Source organism: Gracilinanus agilis, chromosome 2, assembly GCF_016433145.1.
Source record: "Gracilinanus agilis isolate LMUSP501 chromosome 2, AgileGrace, whole genome shotgun sequence".
In the NCBI taxonomy this organism is placed as follows: Eukaryota; Metazoa; Chordata; class Mammalia; order Didelphimorphia; family Didelphidae; genus Gracilinanus; species Gracilinanus agilis.
Genome location: NC_058131.1, coordinates 271,801,509 through 271,820,569, shown reverse-complemented (window position 1 = coordinate 271,820,569; position 19,061 = coordinate 271,801,509). Strand labels below are relative to the sequence as shown.

Sequence of the window (19,061 nt, the reverse complement as noted above, 5' to 3'; positions counted from 1 at the left end):
ATAATATAATATAATATAATATAATATAATATAATATAATATAATATAATATAATATAATATAACATAATACACTATAATACAATGTAATGTAACATAAAATACTATAATACATAATATAATATAATACATAATATATTATCATATAATATGTATTTCCCTGTTCATCATGTGAAACAAGATATATTGCTTGCACTAGAGAAAAATTAATGGAAGAAATAAAGTGAAGAATGGTATGTTTCCATCTACATTTAGACTCTTGTCAACTCCTTCTATGGTGCTGGATATCCATGATGTTTTCAATTTTGGACATTCTAGGTTTGAGATTTATCAGGAAATCAATAAACATTTATTACCTATCTACAAAATACTAAGCATTGTACTAGATAAAAAAAATTAAATAGTCCTTGTCTTCAAAGAGTTTATATCCTGGCAAGGGAAACAAATTGTAGATGTTATCAGCAAAATAAAGACAGAGCAATTTTGGTGGGGGCAGGAGAGGCCCTGGTAGCTAGGCAGTTCAGAAAGGTTCTTGTGAATAAATTTTAAAGGAAGCTAGGGAGTCTATGAAGTAGAGGTGAAAAGGGAGAAAATTTTACTTATGAGGACAAAATGTTCAAAAGGCTTTGGGATAAGAGATTGCATGTCATGTGTGAGGAACAAGTGAGCCATTTGGTAGGATATATAGTGTGAGAACAATAATATGTAATTCTGGAAAGGTAGACTGAAGTCAGATTGTAGAAGCCTTTTAAATTCCAAACATATTTGATCCTAGAAACAACACGGAACCACTGGAGCGGAGGAATATGCTATCAGATTTATGATTTATGATTATCATTTTGTCAACTTTGTGGAAGATCAAAGGGAAAAGAAAGAGACTTGAAGCAGAGGAAACCAATGAGAAGTCATTGTAATAGTTCAGGAGAGAGGTATTAAGGGCCTGAAATAAAGTGTTGGCTGTGTAAGTGGAAAAAGAGAGATATAAGAAATGACTTGTCTAAGGTCATAAAGGCAGTAAATATCAGAGGTCAGGTTCCCTGATTTTGGAGGCCATAGCTTTTTCCAGTGTTCCATACTGGCTTCACATTTTAAGTCCAGTTTCTTATGATCTAGGTGAAAAAATCAAGCAAACAGTTGGTGATATGGGGAAAGACAATAGAAGACATATTAAAGATAGACATATACATTTGGAAGTTTTCTGCATTGAGATAATAATTGATCCCATAAGCCCATATGAAATCAATAAGGAAGAAAGTATAGAGAGAATGAAAAGAGCTCAGGACAGAGGTTTAGGGGATGTGTGTGTAGGAGGTGGAAGAAGGATGAAGAACAAGAAGAGGCCATGGCTTTGAACAGTTAATCAATCCTGGTAACCTGCAAGAGAGCAGTTTCAGTTGAGTTATGAGATTGGAAGACAGATTGCCAAGGGTTAACTGAGAATGCAACCCTGATGAGGAAGTAGAGGCAATGGATATTAACCACTCTTTCTAGGAATTTGGCATCAAGGGAGGAAAGATGTAGTGTGACAAACTCCTCACAAATACATTGTTGTTGAATCATTTCAGTCTTGTCCAACTGACTCTTAAAATATTTTTAAATTATTTATTCTCAATTTAATGCCCCAAAGTGAGTATTTCCATATACAAAGTAGGACTGAGAAAATAGAAATTTATGGGAAACCATGAATTTCTGTTATGTGTAGCTTGTTTTTAAAATACACATAACAAATTAGCATGTTTATTTCAAAGCTGTTGTACCTACTGGTGTTTCTTTCTGAATTTACTTCTGTATCTTCTGTGCACTTTTGTTTTATTGATTTTTAAATTAGAATAGCTTATTTTTATTTTTATTTTCATCTCTCTTCTGCTCACCATAGAAGATATCACTCAACAAAAATATGTATATGTAATTTATGTCTTTTGTGTTTCTATTTTTCAGTTCTTTCTCTGGAGGTGGACATTCTCAAGTTATTTTTCAAGTGGTAATTTGGTAGCTGTGTATAATGTTCTTTTGGTTCTGCTCATTTCACTCTTCATTATTTCACATAGTTCCAAGTTTAAAAATTATCTTGGCCATCATTTTTTATGGCGAAGTAGTATTCTATTTCAACCAACTTATTCTTCATGACCTCATTGGGGTTTTCCCAGCAAAGATACTGGAGTGGTTTGTCATTTTCTTCTTCAACTCCTTATACAGATGAGGAAACTCAGGCAAACTGGGTTAAGTGACACAGCTAGGAAGTGTCTGAGGCCAGATTTGAACTCAAGAAGAGAAGTCTTTCTAACTCCACGTCTGGTACTCTATTTACTGGGCCACCTAGCTATCCTAAGCATACATGTTATGTCCTCTTTTTATCTCTATATCTCCACTGACTAGAAAATGTCTTTCATAGGAAAGAGATAATAACTTTTTTCATCTAAATGAATTTAGAACAAATGTTTGGCAATATCCAAGTAACATTATTTCACAGGTTTGACTATGGTATTGAGACCATCTTTCATCTATCTAAAGGCTTATTCCAATCAATATACTTCAGCCCAGTGTAAATGAAGTAGTCTATACTATTCCTAGAAACAGCTTAAAAAGTATGAAATTATCACTTTGATATTTAATAGCATCTTTGTGAAACAAAGTCCTCCTAGGCTCCATTGTGGCATGGAGGTGCTTCTAGGTTCTCTAAGGCTATATAAGAAGAGACCAAGCACTGGTAGGTTCTACTGTGCTAGAATGACTTTCAGTACAATCCTGGAAATAGACTAACTTGGTTTTATGAAGACTAGTCTAGCTATGTACAAAGAAGCTTACCAACAGTGGGCTGGTTACTTGGTTTTAAATTATTTGGTTATGGCAAACCCACAAAAGAGACACACAAGAAGACTCTAAGACCTACTGATTTTTGCTGTGATTTAGAAAGTGTGGTACAAAAGGGAAGAAGGCAGAGAGTCATAAACATTTCACAATTTTATGTATTGCAATTCCATGTGTGTAATCCTTGTTCAATGATCTAGTGAGTAAGCATATTACTGGAGGGATCCTAATTCTTAAATCCTGTGTCTAATCCAACCATTAATTATTAGAACAAAGATCAAAATTATTCAAAGACAGAAGAATGAAAATAAAAAATACAGAGGACACCATTAAAAAATCTCCAATAAGGGAGCAGTTAGGTGGCTTAGTTGATTGAGAGCCAGGTGTGGAGATGGGAGGTCCTGGATGCAGATCAGGTCTCAGAGACAATTCCTAACTGTGTGACTCTGGGCAAGCCATTTAACACCCATTGCCTAGTCCTTGCCATTTTTCTGCCTTAGAACCAATCTACATTATTGGTTCTAAGACAGAAAGTAAGGATTTTTAAAAAATCTCCAATAAGATCAAATTAAATGATTACTGATAACCAGAAACATGGGATTTGGATAGTAGAAAGGACATAGAAACTGATGCTAATTTCTTACAGAAGTTTGATATAGATTAATTGCTATAATGAAGTCACCAAAGAACCTAAAAAGCACCTTACTTAGTTAGCAAACATTTGATTTGCTTATCAAATGGTGGGATATTGGCCAATATTTATATTTAACATGCAAATAAGAATACATAAATAATGTGTTTGTTTAGAATATAAAACTGCAAAATCTTATAGAGGCATGGAATGAGAATATGAATAATATCCCATAAAACAATGAAAAGTAGAGGATAGTAAAACCAGTTCAAAGAAAGCTTGATAAAGAGACACAAATAAACAGTTATCCTGAGGGCATTTAAGAATGATACTGGACGGGGGCAATAAATAAAAGAAAGCTAGGAAATATCTGAAAAGTTTTTGTTAACAAACTCCTGGAAAGTGAAGTCAACCATGCTTGCACTCTAACATCCTAGTTTTGGACTTGCTTGTAGAAGAGGAAGAAATGATAGTAAAGAGAACAAAAAGAGGGGAAAGCTATTGGATAAGATCAAATGTATATAGAAGAGAACCATTCTGGAGGTGAAACAATTGTGAAGGCATTCATAAGATATATAAAGGAAGGTGTGAAAGAAAAAAACAACTCAGGCCTTATTAATACTTAAAAAAAGCAATGTAGAGAAAAAAATCATCAACTCAACTTTTTTAACTATATGCATTAAAAAATGAAAATATAAACATGCTTCAAGGGCATCTATGATAAAAGTCTTAATGAGGAAAAGATAAGCTTTCACAAATGATATTTCACAATAGATTATATCACCACAAATTTATGGAAACATGCAGAAAGCATAAGATTATTTTGTTTTTACTGTTTATTATTTAAAAGTTTCTGATTTGGTAGTGTAAGAAGTCACCTTAGAGGTTTGTTTCTATCAAGATATCCATGTTGATCAAAATTTTGCAACACTCCCTGAAAGATAAAATACTAGAGATAGCCTTGTTTTTTGAATCTCTGATCATTAACTGCAGGCTTGGAATAAAATGAGGAGACACATGGTCTCTAAAAGTGTTTGCCACTGTCATGGAAAAGCTCCAGTGCAGAGTCCAAGATAACGATTCCCATCAGATGGAAAGGTTCTCCAGATGTTTCTTTTTTTTAGAGGCTATTGGACTGGTTTCATCAAGCTCCAGAATACTGCAATCTCTTGAATGAGAGCCATTACTAATCAGAAGAAGAATGTAGTCTCATCATCCATGCAGTCAAAACAAATGAATGCAATTAGATGAACAATATATAGGGTTTATTCATCTTACATATCTTGGACAGACACTGAAAAAGTGTTGTTAGTTGGGCCAAGAATTAAACAAGAAGAGGAGAGTGGGCTGGATTGCTTTTGTGAAATTAAGAAGCTCTTCTGGTGACCCCCAACTTTTCCCCAAATCAAAGACTCATTTAAAAATGCTAATATTCTAGTGTTTTTATGATGACTATATATAGAAAATTACAGCCTCTAAGGAATTAAAAATAATCAGAAGGATAGTGGTGCCCATGAAACAACCAGGAACTGAGCTCAGGATACAGTCCCAGCTTCTAATTTAAGGTGTAACTCAAATATTCAAATGGACCCATGAGCTCACTGATATTTCCTTCAGCAGTGGTGACCACAGCATGTCTATGCCTGACCTGAGATTCTTATCCATGCCCTTTCATAAGACTGGCACAGTGTGTCAACCCAAAGTTCTAAAAGTCTCCTTTCTTTCTCTAGCCATCCTGGGGATAATAGTGACTTTCAGTTCTTTCTCTCTTGAGCTTCATATGACAAAGCTATTTCCTTTTTCCATTCAGCATTTCTTTGATGGCATTCATTACTTTGCTTCTTTGTAGTTCCTTTTTTATGTGTTACAGTCTATTCACTACTACCATGCACTTCTCCATTTAAATATTTGAGTTATACTTTAAATTTGAAGCTGGAATTGTATCCTGAGCTCAATTTCTAGTTGTTCCAAGGGCACCACTATCTTTCTGACCACTTTGGTTTGCAACTTGCCCCTTTTCTTCCCTTCCCACACCCCCATCAAATCAGTGTCAACTCTTGTTGATTCTTCCTTCATAATATCTCTTACATCTCTCTCTTTCTATCGAATAGCCATTATCTAGTTCAGGCCCTCATCGCTTTTCATCTAGTCTGACTAGTACAATAACCTCTTCATTGGTCTCCCTCATTCCATTCTCTGTCATCTCCAGTCTGCTATATAGCTGCCAAACTGATATTCCTAAGGTGTAGGTCTGGCCATTTCCCTCTTCTGCTCAAGAAACTTCAGTTTATCCCTCTTGCTTCCAGGATATTATGCCAACTCCCTTGTTTGGCAATCAAAGCCTTTCATTAACTGGTTTATTTCACATCTCTCCTCTTATACCATATTCAGAACAAGTTAATCTATAGGTGTATTTTTGGAATACTCCCCACTTGCTGTTTCCTGAACAGAATATTCTGCCTTTCATCTTTGTGTCTTTGCAATCTGGTGCTTATACTTTAAATGTTCTCCCTCTGCTTCTTAGAATTCCTATCTGTTCCATTTAGGACAGCTCGGGAGCCACCTCTAGTGTTTAGTACTGCCCTAGTTACTTTGCATATACCCAATATAGATTTTGTATTTATCTACATACATTTTTATTATTCTTAATGAAATATAAGCTTTTTGGGGAAAAGAGCTGCTTTGATATTTTTGTCTCTGTATCCTTAGTATCCGGAATATAGAAGATATTTAATAAATTTTTATTTAATTGAATAGCATCGAATTCTATTCTCACCCCAGGGAAGTTTAGATAGAACCATTTATATAGGTCATAATAATTCATCTATATAATAAGATATACATAGAGAAAAAAGTAATGATTGTTTTCTAGACTTACACTAACCCCAGCCACTGATGAAGCTCTGATCCTGAACACAGGCAGAGCTCTGTATGTAGGCTCTCCTTACTTTATCCAGACAACTCACAAATGCTGTTGGTCACAAGGGGGATGGGGTAGGTATCCAATGAAAGTGAAGTCCAGCTCTCAACTACTGGAGACACAATTTAAGCTTGAATCCTACTGATTCTGGGTCAGGAGCATCCAGAATGACTTATATATGACAGCAGGGCAATAACATTGTCTGGATCCAAGATAGGAGAGACAATTTCCCTTATGTGATCTAGGTGACTCCATCGTTCTTCCATTCTCCTTTCTGACCTTTAAATGATAAGACTCCAAAATGATACATCTTTTTTCTATTGGCTCAGTCTGGCCTCTGGGTGGTTTTTATATTGACACCTGGTAAAGAAATTTGTTCTGTTTCTGTGCTCAAAAAGCAAATCAATAAAAAGCTTAAGAACTTGATCTTCTTTTAGAAGTTGCTCTTCAGGAATGAATGCAATATTCATTTCAGGAAAATCAACTACCCATTCCCTTAAAAAAATTGGCCAGAGGGCAGCTGGGTAGCTCAGTGGATTGAGAGCCAGGTCTAGAGACAGGAGGTCCTAGGTTCAAATCTGGCCTCAGACACTTCCTAGCTGTGTGACCCTGGGCAAGTCACTTGACCCCCATTGCCTAGCCCTTACCGCTCTTCTGCCTTGGAGCCATTACACAGTATTGACTCCAAGACGGAAGGTAAGGGTTTTAAAAAAATTGGCCAAACCCTGAATTTTGTGCATCATAGGTGAGGACCTATCATCAGTTAATATGTGCAGAACAGTTACTAAATTTATGTGTTACTATAACATTTGCATTTCTATTCATAAGACTAATCCTTTGTTTTCAGCAAGAAATTCTATCTCCACTGAAGTTATTGGTGTTCATGAATGAATGATATTGGGTTTCAATTTCCAGAGTATATACAAATTTACAGAAAGCTTCTACTGGGAGTAGTCTCATTTAGTCCAGTGTTTTCATTCAAATTGCATATTTGTCTTGCTTTTGATACTAATATATTCACATTGCTACATTTGATTACACACTCATAAAGAAAGCAACAGTTACATAGTAGGAAAGGGTTGGGAAGAATGGCAAAGCATTCTTGGAAGGCTGAGATACCTTTCCAATTTGTACCTTTATTTTACAGATGGGAAAACTAAAGCTCAGAGATGGAATATGACATGCTCAAGGTAATCCAGAAAAATAGGTCAAATTAGAATCAAGGTTTCCTGATTCCCAGGCTGGTTCTCTTTCTCATATATTACAATAATAGGAATATCTATTTGCAAACAAGTTGATGCTATATATTTTGCAGTGACTCCATAATCCTTGCTCTAGAGTTCCTTAATTGCAGCTAAGATTTGTAACCCCCTAGGCTATGATATGCCCATTTGTTCCTTCATGATGATCTACCCACCACACCCAACTACCTGATAATAAGTCAAACATATACTTTTGCCAGGATTCCCTAGGGAGAGTTCTTTCTTGGAGATGTCAGAGGAGGACTCAGCAGGAGTACAAGTGGAGGATAGGCCAAAAGGTGATTCATTTGATGTAAACAACCCATCTCTGCTCAATCTGGGTAGGCGGTCCCCATTCCCAAAGTTTCTAGGTTGTTACTTTTCTTTCTGATATTTCTGGCAGCATCTGGGGGACCCCCTACTGACTTCTTCTCCACTAGCTGTTGTTTGAAAAAATATTTTGCTTCACTTCAATTCCTGAGGGCAAAAGTACTTGGTATTGGTAAGCCAATCTTTTATCTATTTTCAACAGATTAAAAAGGTTAGAAAATGTCAGAAAAGATTTCTTCCCATTGAAGAGGATGTTTCTGACTCTCTGTTAGACTCAACTTCAGTATTTTTATGTCTCAAATACATTAATCTCATATAACATTTTAGGACACTTCTTCATCATGGCTTCATTCCCCCCATAATCTGCTAATTGTGGTTTTAAAAGTTTAAATTGAGAACTCCAATTTCTGACCTATATTTAATTTCTAATTTTTTGTTTTATTTATTTAATTTCTCTTTGAAACTATTGTGGAGTTTGGAGTTGATCTATGCTCTCTGGGGGATCCATAAGATTTTGCTTTCCACCAGGCATTACTTCACTTTCCTTTATATTATAATATTTTAATAGATATATTCTTTGATGTTTTAGTCATTCTTTTTATTGATTTTTCAGACCCTATGTTGATTTATCTGCTTTGTCCATTAGACTTTTATTAAGATCTTTTCTTTTGATATCATTGATGTGTCAGTGCTCTCCCACCTTTTATATTTTGCATTTTGCCATGACTATCTGGTTCCTCTCTTTTTCACTAGTAAACTTCAAAGGCTGGGCTGCAAAACTACCTCAGCCTTCTTGTGATGACATAGTGTTTTCTGCCCTGGTCTCTGTCCTGAAACCTTTGGGGTGATGGGTCTGACCTAAACACTTTTTAGTCTTCCTTCTTTATGGTTCATCATAACCATGAATCCTAGCATTCTGTCCAGTTATCTTTTATTTTCTTCCTTTCCTTTGTAATTGGTATCTGCAACATTTGTGGTATTGGAATATGGAGATGTTCCTGTAGTCACTTGCAGTGCTGAGAGGGTCTTTGTCCTGGGATCAACCCCGAATAAAAACTCTAGGTTAGCTTGTACTCCTACTTCAGGTCCACAAGGGCTGGCGAGGGAAAAGTTCTGAATGAATGCTCTAAATATTAGACAAGAAATTATAAAGGATTTTACCAATTTGGGTAGTCTTTTTGTGTGGATTTTGCTGAAATTGATCTACACCTGACATATCCCCCATTTTTTGGAGGGAGGGAATTTGGAGACTTGGAAAAATTGACTAATCTACCATATTACTCAAAAGTTTCTGACTCATTATTAGCAGTACATGTTGCCTAAGCTATTTCTCTACCAGTGGGGATGGGCTTTACTGAGTCAACTAAGTTTTATCACCCAAGTCCTCTTGTGACTAAAAGTATACTTTTGTGAGATAGCTGATTACATTGGACATTAGTTGTGCTTGAAGGCAAATTCAGTTTGTAGCCATGAGTAGAGCTCCTTCTGTGGCTGGGGGTAGGATTCCATATTTTTTTGTCTTTGTACCAACATTATGTGGCACAATGTTATAAAGAGCATTTTGGGAAGATAAAAGAGAAGATTGGGACCCAGTAAAGAAATCCTCTTTGCCAATGCAGATCAGCAATTTTTCTACAATATATGTGAAATATATTTAGAAAATGCTTATTGAACATAAAGGATTATTTTACTAAATAAGTGAAATAACAGGTATGCTTAAATTTCTTTCAACTATTTTAGATATTTCATGAAAATTCTCTGTAAAAAGTAACAGACTCAAAAGTTTCTATAGGGAGAGTGATGGTGAACTCCCTAAACCATCTCTTAGTGACTCTGTGAAAGGAAGAATCCCTGGTGGCAGAGTCTAGGTGATTGATTTTAGGGAGTATTTCTTATGGAATAAATAGCATTCCAGAGCACACTACCAACTTTGCAAAATTCATAATGATTAAAACTTCTGAAGGTGGCTTTTGCTGAATATCTTCCTGGCCAGCAACTTCTCCATGATTTATTCTCTCCAAGTCAAAAGCAGGTAATTAATCTTACCTCCTTTCATTTTTGTTAAAACAAGAACAACAAAATAACCAGTTATGATTTTAAAAGATTTGCCTCACATTCCCTTTCATTAATCCATCCTAAACTGATCCAAGTTCTCTGAATGTAACTCTGGGCTTTTCTGGGCAATTTTATCACCATTTACCCATGTGGGCGTATTAAAAAGCACATAACATTACCAGTACTGATGTTGTAGTAACAATTGTTAATTCTGTGCCCTGAGTGAAGTCTGTGGTGACTCACTGTAGCATATATTTTTATTCCCCCTAGAAAATAATAGCTTTTGGTCCCCCAGAAACACACTAAAACTGGACATGAAATCTTTAATAGTGGTACTACCACCACCTGTCACATGAGCTTGAGGATGGCGATAGAAGAAGTATAGAGAGGAATAGACTAAGAGGGGAAAAAACCATGTTGTCGCAATAGGCGGAAGGAAAGGAAAGGCTTAAATGAAAAAAGGTAGTGAAAGGGCATTTGTGACCTGGTGTGTAACCCAAGAACAGACCTAAAAAAGTCATTTCCTGAAATAAGATTTCAGAGGAGGGAAGACAAAGGGTAATTTGGGCAATTAATGTTTGCTTCAGCAATTTCTCTCTCTCTCTCTCTCTCTCTCTCTCTCTCTCTCTCTCTCTCTCTCTCTCTCAAGCCTCATATGTCTGGTGAAGATCTAAAACTATCAATGGGTGTGAGATTCAGTGTGTTGTACTAGAAAGAACATTGATCTTGTTTGGTGTCCCCTGGGCAACTCTCAGCAAGCTATGTTGACTATCTTAGTCTCAGTGTTATTATCTATAAAATAGAGATGATAATAATAACGATCTATCTCACAAGATTGTTTTGAGGGAAGATGTTGGTTTTTCCTTTTTGGGTAAATATTAAAGTTCTACATAAACTGGATTATTATCTGAAGTTATTTGTTGATGGCAGAGAGGATTTAGAATCAGGGTAGCCATAAAGGCAAGGGCAGCCATATTTCTGGGTTTGAGCAGGTAGGAAGGAAGAGCATGGAAGAGGAGTATCATTTGATAAACACATCTTACACAAGACTACATAAAGTCATTTTTACAGCTGCCTTGATTTCAATTCAATTCAATGCTTTGTGCCCCATCATTCCCTTTTCCTGTCTGGTGTTTAGCATATTGAGATTTAGAACAGAGGATAGTCAGGTCCAGAGGTAAGGAGCTTGTTCTTGTTCAAATATCTAGATTCCTTGTCTCTTTCTCTACCTCTGCTTAAAGCCTGTCCTATTTTCTCCCTTCTTGTGATGGGCAGGAAGAGCATCTGGGGAGAAACAGGAGTATTAAAGATCTCTAGAGAGGATTTTCAACCTGAACGAGGTAGAGGCCAATCTTATTAAATGCCTCTGTGGATTGCCTTGTCTCTGGGTAATTAGGTTTGGGGAGAGAGAAAGCTATTCAATTAGTGTTGCCAATTCCTTTTCTTCACACACTGGCTGTTGGCAGTGAGTGAACTAGTAAAAGACCTCAGATATAACAGTGTTTTTTTGGACTATGTGTGTGAGGCATGCTGATTTAATTTATAAAATAATTATAACTGGGGGTAGAAAGATCTTTTTTTTTTCTTGACTTGGGCTTTAGAAATTCCAAATTTGCTTCAGCCAAATCTGAGCCAAACTTAACCCATCAATTTCCTAGGAAGGTTTCTGAACCACTCCCCTTCTTTAAGCACGATACCACCCCTACATGTTGAAGATTCTACCATATGAGCTGTGTGCAAAGTGATAGAGGGAAGTCTTGCAATAAAATTAGTGAATTGGCACAAGTCTCTCACACACCTACCAGTGAACCTTTCTAAGAGTGGGCCTGGAAGCTGAAATCACTTTCCTGATTTATCACCTCATTCTGTCACAATCCTGAGTCTGCACAGGGTTATTATCATTCCAAGCAGATTTGCATTTAGAGAATGAGTCACTGTCCAGTGCAACTAAGAAACTTAAGTAGTCATAAGTTAACTTTGGAAAAGGATTCCAGTTTTCCATTGTTATCTCTGGAGTTGTCTGTCCTTTTTATTACTTCTTCAGTGATACAATATAAATGAAACTAATAAACATTTCTTATTGCAAGGCCTTATTATATTTGAAGGACTCTGAATGTCTCCATGCTGGTAGACAGTCAGATATAAAGGAGGAAAGCAAGATGCTAATTACAGAACCACAAGCCAGCAACAATTCCCAGTATGACTTTGGAAGCCCCCAAAGTTAACAGAACTCATAGGCTTTCAAATGACCTTTGTTTCCATGCTCCTCACTATGGTAGGGAGGGAGAAGGCAAAGTGGAGGTGAGGAAGAAGGACTCATCAAAATTGTCAGTCAACTATTTAAGTATACTTCCTTTTATCAGGCTAAAATAAAGGATCTAGTTCTGTTATTCCTTTAAAAAGGCAAAAAAGTAGGTCTTTTAAAACAAAGTTCTGATGAGGGAATACATTCCTATTATATACAACTCGATTAATTGATTTTATTGCTTAGAGAAGAAGTTTGTTTATATATTCACATAAAAGGATGTCACACATAATCTAGTCAGCGAGCTCTAAATTTGGAACAGCCATGGGCACAACCTAAGAGAGTTGTCAGCAACTGCAACCATTCCCAAATATTTTAATCTAATACTATTCCTTATTATACATCCACATATACCATAGGTCATGTAACATGTCCAAACTCTCCAGATCTATCCAGTAAATGCCTAATGTGACACATGCAGCCTACATCCTAAGGTCAATCTTTCCCTGCTTTATCCTATTTTTATCTTGCCTTTTTCCATTGCCACCCTCCTCTCCCCTTCCAACCCTAACACCACAAAGAGAGAGAAGAATATTTTATTTAATTCAGCATCCTCTAGGTCAGAAGGCATGGCCCACATGCAAGTTCCTTTCACCAGTCAAAATCTAAGGGATACAATTATATCAAATGCTACAATACACATTTGTTAAATAGCCGAAGTCCTAGACAATGCTCAGGAGAGGTAGGTGCTATCTTTCTTCCTTCTAATATCTGAAGACCCAAATGGTGGTGGCATTGCATTCCAGAATTCTTCAAATCACACCCAAACAGAAAGCTCAATGGATTTGAGACAATTTAGCAAGTTATTCAGACAGATGAGCCACTAAATTTTAGGAAGGAGGATAAAAACACCACCTCACATTGCACATATAAGACCACTAGATTCACACCAAATATAAGAAGAAAATAATATAAACAAGATAATAATAAAACCAAGATGGCAACAAAATAAAACTAACATTTAATGATGTTTGTTGGCTTGGTTTGAAAGGTAGTTACTCAGAAATGCTGCTGTTCCTCTGCCCACTTAAACAAAGGTCAGAAACTGGGCATTACCTCTTAAAGACTTTTCCTTATTACCCATGCATGCTAATCAGATCAGAATGAACCATTTAGATGAGATAATCTCTAGGGGAGCCTTTCAGCTCTAAATTCTATGGTTCTAATTGCATTAAAATTATTTTTATTCAACCTATTGTCCAGTTAAGGTTACCAAAGACAATTGAACATTCACCTGTTATTTGATAGAACATTCTATATCCAGTTACAATGCTTTTGTTGGTTTTTAACTTAGTTGTGAACAAGTTTCCTGTGGCTTTTCCCCTAATTCTTTCCAAAACATGACTTTATTCTGAAAACAACATCTTGTTTTAGTGATAGGTAGGGTATTCTAGGAGTCCAATTTATGATCATAAAAATCAATTTTTAATCTTAGGAAAGTAAATCTTGAAATGCATTAATCCAGTAAATTGAATAGTCCCTGTTGGGAAAGAAAAAAACATCTATCTCATAAACGTTTATTTAATTTTGAGCTTAGTGAAGTGAAACAGATTTGAGAATGCCTGACAGGTACCTACTATTTCAAAAACACAATGTAACTAAAGCATTTTGAGGCTAGAGAAACACCATACTTGCTTTTACATCCTGACAATGTGACTTAAGAGATCACTCATATTCACACAAGGAGGTAAAAGGCTTTTTTTCCCATGAGTGCTTAAGTGTTTATCAATGACAGCTATAATTTTTGCCAGAAACAGAAATCTAAAAATCCCTCCCCTAAACACACACACACATACACACACACACACACACACACAATATTCCTCTCCTAGTTTATCAACTGGCATCCTGTCAATCTAATTTGCATTTAATTCTTTTTCTCTTTTCCAACCCCAACCTTCTGTCTTAGAATCAATATCATGTATTGGTTCCAAGGCAGAAGAGCAGTAAGGGCTAGGCAATAGGGGTTCAATGACTTGCTCAGGGTACACAGGTAGGAAGTGTCTGAGGCCTCATTTGAACTCAGAACATCCCTTCTGTAGGCCTGGATCTCAATTCATAGAGCCACCTAGCTGCCCCCATTTATTTTTCTAAGCTAGCTTTTTTTACTCATTTCCTGCAGGACTCAAGTTCCATTTGTGCAACCACAAGCAGTAGAGTTCTGGGTGAGGAGGGCCAGGCTCTAATTTTCCCAAGGCAGATGAGAAACCTAAAAGCCATACAGATCAATTAATATGTGATTGAGTTTCCATTTACTAATTACATGGCAGGGTAGGGAGGGAGAATAATTTAAAAGTGGCAGTAATGTTGGAGGGCACTTCCTTAAGTCAAAAAGCAAGACTCCTTTACTTGCTACTTACATTCACATCTTTGTCAGACACTCCCCCTTCTCTTCTGTCTTCGCTAAAATTAAAATGCGCCCCCCAAACTTTAAAGGCACATCCAGGCCGAGTTTTGCCACCTGGCCTCTATCCCCGCAGGTTAGGGAACTTTAGAATGAAGTAGAGGGAGAGAGAAGCAGTAGAGAGAAAGGTACGCGATTTCAGCACCACGGACAGAACACAACACTCAGCCTATGCAGGGCCAAAACCACTCAGTCCTGCTGGACTCTGATATTGACTTACTTTAAGTGGGCTAGGTAGAATCTGAGGGCGATTCCCAGTCACGGGCCCTGCCCCAAACAGAACACATGGGCCCTTTCAGCTAGTCCAGGGATCATGCAATTCATCTTCCTCCTTTCTCTTCACCAATTCCTTGACCCTGACGCGCCCTTCTCCTTGGCCCGACCCCATTACCTGTCGTCGTTCTGGAATGACTGGTCTCCCAGTAGCAGGTCCCGGAAACGGTATCGGGGTGGCAAAGGGAGCACCTCGGAGTCCATGTCATTCATTTTGAGCGAGGAGATGTCCAAGAGGACCCCACTTCGGCTGCCGCTGCCTTCACCACTGCCCCCACCACTCTGCAGCCTGCACGTACAAACAGCGAACACTCCACTCAGCGGGACTGAGACTTTATTACCAGTGCTCCCAGTCCCGACCCGGCCTGGCCCAGCCCAGCTGTCCTTCTCCTGCCTCCTGAGGCTAGCTTCGGGTACTGCTCAGGCGATGGTAGCCGTCTACCCTCCTCCTCCTCCCCCCACCTCTTCTCCTTCATTTTCCTTCCCCCCAACCTATCCCTCCCTGGCCCCCCCCCCCTGCCACCTCGCGCGCATTGCAGCGAGCTGGGCTCTGGCCCCCAGTTCCGCTGTGGCGCTCCAAAACACAGGACTCCCCGCCCCTTCTCCAACAGGGGAGCCAAGAAAGCTGAGAAAAGACTAGGAACGAGTGGTTTTCAATCACATACACACCCCTCCTCTCACACCCCCACCCCACCCCAAGCCTTAGGGAAGATCATAGGGAACTCAACTCCTGGAGGGCATCTTCTTCAGAGAGCCTCTCCTCCCCTCCCTTCCCTGGCAGCGTCTGGGTTCAGCTGGGGAGTGGACACAGCCGTGTTTCTCTCTCTCGCCGCCTTCTTCCAGAANAGAGAGACAGAGAGACAGAGAGACAGAGACAGAGAGACAGACTGAGAGAATGCATGTATTCATGCTTAATCTGTAACAGGAGTATGCAAAATCTCCTCTAAGCCATGTTGGGTATCAAGAGAACTGGAACTGTCTGGAGACTGCTGCTATAAAGGCAGGGAGACCTACATGCTTATGTATAGGCTCTTTTACAATTATAGCAAAGGTCCTCTGGGGTACAGGAGTGCAATTTCACAGGCAACTTTAGCTCTGGAGCTGGTCCACTCTCTTTTATGTCTGGGCCAGTTACCCAAGATCTCTTCTGGATATTGAATCCTTTACCTGGGACTCAGTTTATCTCAGTTTTCCTAGGATTTTCTAATCTCCAAAGTAATTTTAATTAGGTTCATTCAGCTTGATTTAGAGTAGGGTTCAGCAAACTGTAACTTGAAGGTCAAAGCTGGTCCAGGATCTGTCAGATAGTAATCTAAGAATGGTTTTAATATTGTACTAGAAAATAGAAAAACTTTTCTTAGTTCTTGAGCTGTATAAGAATAGGCAGTGAGCTGGAGTTTGCTGACCTTTGGTTTAGAAGACAGAGGCCTAGATTTGGAATCAGAGGACATGGGTGTAAATCTCAACTCTGCCACTTAACATGTGACCCTAGGCAAAACCACTTCACTTACTCTTTAGTTTCCTCATTTATAAAATAACCAATATGAAATGACATTCTAAGGCTTCCTCATCAACCATTCACCTTGTCCATATATCGCACTCTGCTCCAGTGACAGGAGCAATAACAATCCATTCCACGTGTATTTATGAAGGTTATAGTAATGGAGGAATGCCTCATCTTGCCAGAAGTTTGGTCCTACATAATTGTAGGGATTGGTCAATTTTAGCTAGGGAGGAGGGGTTCTACATGGAAACCATCAGTCAAAACTTATTGCTTTCCTGAACTCCAGTCCCTCATTCTAATTTTCATCTCTGCCTTCCTCTCCCAGGATTCTACTTCTGCAGGCTCTTCTCTGTCACTACTATCCCCATTCTCACAGGACTTCCTAAGGTCCCACAAAGCTCTGAGAACAAGTATAAAATTCAACACAAGGCACTATGCTGGGTATGGGATGGGAATGGGTGAGAGAGGCATGGAGTTGGGACTTTCTATATTATTCTTTTTCTGATTCTCCAACCAATGAATATTAACAATCTTAGATCTGATCAATTGACAAAACAAACACAGAATTCAATTTTTAATCGACAAATATTTATTACACAACTATGTTGGGCTCATTGCTTGAAAGTGACTTTCAGTCAATCTAATAATAAAAAAAGAAAGAAGAAAATCAAATTAACAGTATCAAAGATGAAAGGGGCAATTTCACTTTTAGTGAAGAGGAAATTAAGGCAATTATTAAGAACTACTTTGCTCAATTATATGGCAATAAACATGACAATCTAGGTGAAATGGGTGAATATTTACAAAAATATAAATTGCCCAGATTAACAAAAGAGGAAATAGAATTCTTAAACAATCCCATCTCAGAAAAAGAAATTGAATAAGCCACAAAGGAACTTCCTAAGAAAAAATTCTCAAGGCCAGATGGATTCACAAGAGAATTCTATCAAATATTTAAAGAACAACTAATCCCAATACTATACAAATTATTTGACAAAATTAGCAAAGAAGGAGTTTTACCAAATTCCTTCTATGACACAAATATGGTGCTGATTCCAAAGCCAGGCAGACCAAAAACTGAGAAAGAAAACTAAAGACTAATCTCCTTAATGAATATAGATGCAAAAATCTTAAATAGAATACTAGCAAAAAGACTCCAGCAAGTGATCACAAGGTTTATTCACTATGACCAGGTGGGATTTATACCAGGAATGTAAAGATTGTTCAATATTAGGAAAACCATCCACATAATTGACCATATCAATAATCAAACCAACAGAAATCATGTGATTATCTCAATAGACACAGAAAAAGCCTTTGACAAAATACAACATCCATTCCTACTGAAAACACTAGAAAGTATAGGAATAGAAGGGTCATTCCTCAAAATAATAAACAGTATTTTTTTAAAACCACCATCAAGTATTATCTGCAATGCAGACAAGTTAGAAGCCTTCTCAATAAGATCAGGAGTGAAGCAAGGATGTCCATTATCACCTCTTTTATTAAATATTGTACTAGAAATGCTAGCAGTAGCAATTAGAGAAGAAAAAGAAATTGAAAGGATTAAAGTAGGCAGTGAGGAGACTAAACTATCACTCTTTGCAGATGACATGATGGTATACTTAAAGAACCCCAGAAAATCAACTAAAAGGCTAATGGAAATAATTAACAATTTTAGTAAAGTTGCAGGGTACAAAATAAACCCACATAAATCATCAGCATTTCTATATATTTCCAACAAAACTCAGCAGCAGGAGTTAGAAAGAGAAACTCCATTTAAAATCATTATAAAATATATTTTTTTAGACATTATAAAATATTTAGGAATCTATCTTCCAAAACAAATACAGGAATTATATGAACACAACTACAAAACACTTTTCACATAATTAAAACTAGATCTAAACAATTGGAAAAACATTAACTGCTCCTGGATAGGAAGAGCTAATATAATAAAAATGCCAATCCTACTCAAATTAATCTACTTATTCAGTGCCATACCTATCAAACTATCAAAAAACTTTTTTTATAAAATTAGAAAAATTATAACAAAGTTAATCTGGAAGAACAAAAGATCAAGAATATCAAGGGAAATAATGAAAAAATGTGAAGGATGGGGGCCTACCAGTACCAGATCTTATACTAAAAAGCAGTGGTCATCAAAACAATATTGTACTGGCTAAGAGACAGAAGGGTGGATCAATGGAATAGACTAGGGGTAAATGACCTCAGTAAGCTAGTGTTTGATAAACCCCAAAACTTTAGCTTTTTGGGATAAGAACTCACTGTTTGACAAAAACTGCTGGGAAAATTGGAAAACAGTATGGGAGAAATTTGGTTTATATCAACATCTTACACCCTATACCAAGATAAATTCAAAATGGATAAATTACTTAAATATAGAGTGAAACCATAAATAAATTAGGTGAACTAGATGAATTTACCTGTCAGATCTGTGGAAAAGGAAGGAATTTAAGACCAAGCAAGAGATAGATAACATTGCAAAATATAAAATGAATGACTTTGATTATATCAAATTAAAAAGTTTTTGTACAAACAAAACCAATGCAACCAAAATTAGGAGGAAA

The 19,061-nt window shown here is 37.2% G+C and overlaps 1 protein-coding gene across 2 annotated transcripts in view; it reads right to left on the bottom strand.

The window, feature by feature from the left end:
* The window catches only part of KCNT1 (potassium sodium-activated channel subfamily T member 1), a 205,286-nt gene extending 190,107 nt beyond the window's left edge, over positions 1-15,179 (bottom strand). For both annotated transcript variants that reach the window (XM_044661255.1, XM_044661256.1), the window contains exon 1: positions 15,085-15,179. In XM_044661255.1, the coding sequence (XP_044517190.1) occupies positions 15,085-15,179 (95 nt within the window). The remainder of the gene's footprint in view (positions 1-15,084) is intronic.
* Between the last annotated feature and the right edge of the window lie 3,882 nt (positions 15,180-19,061).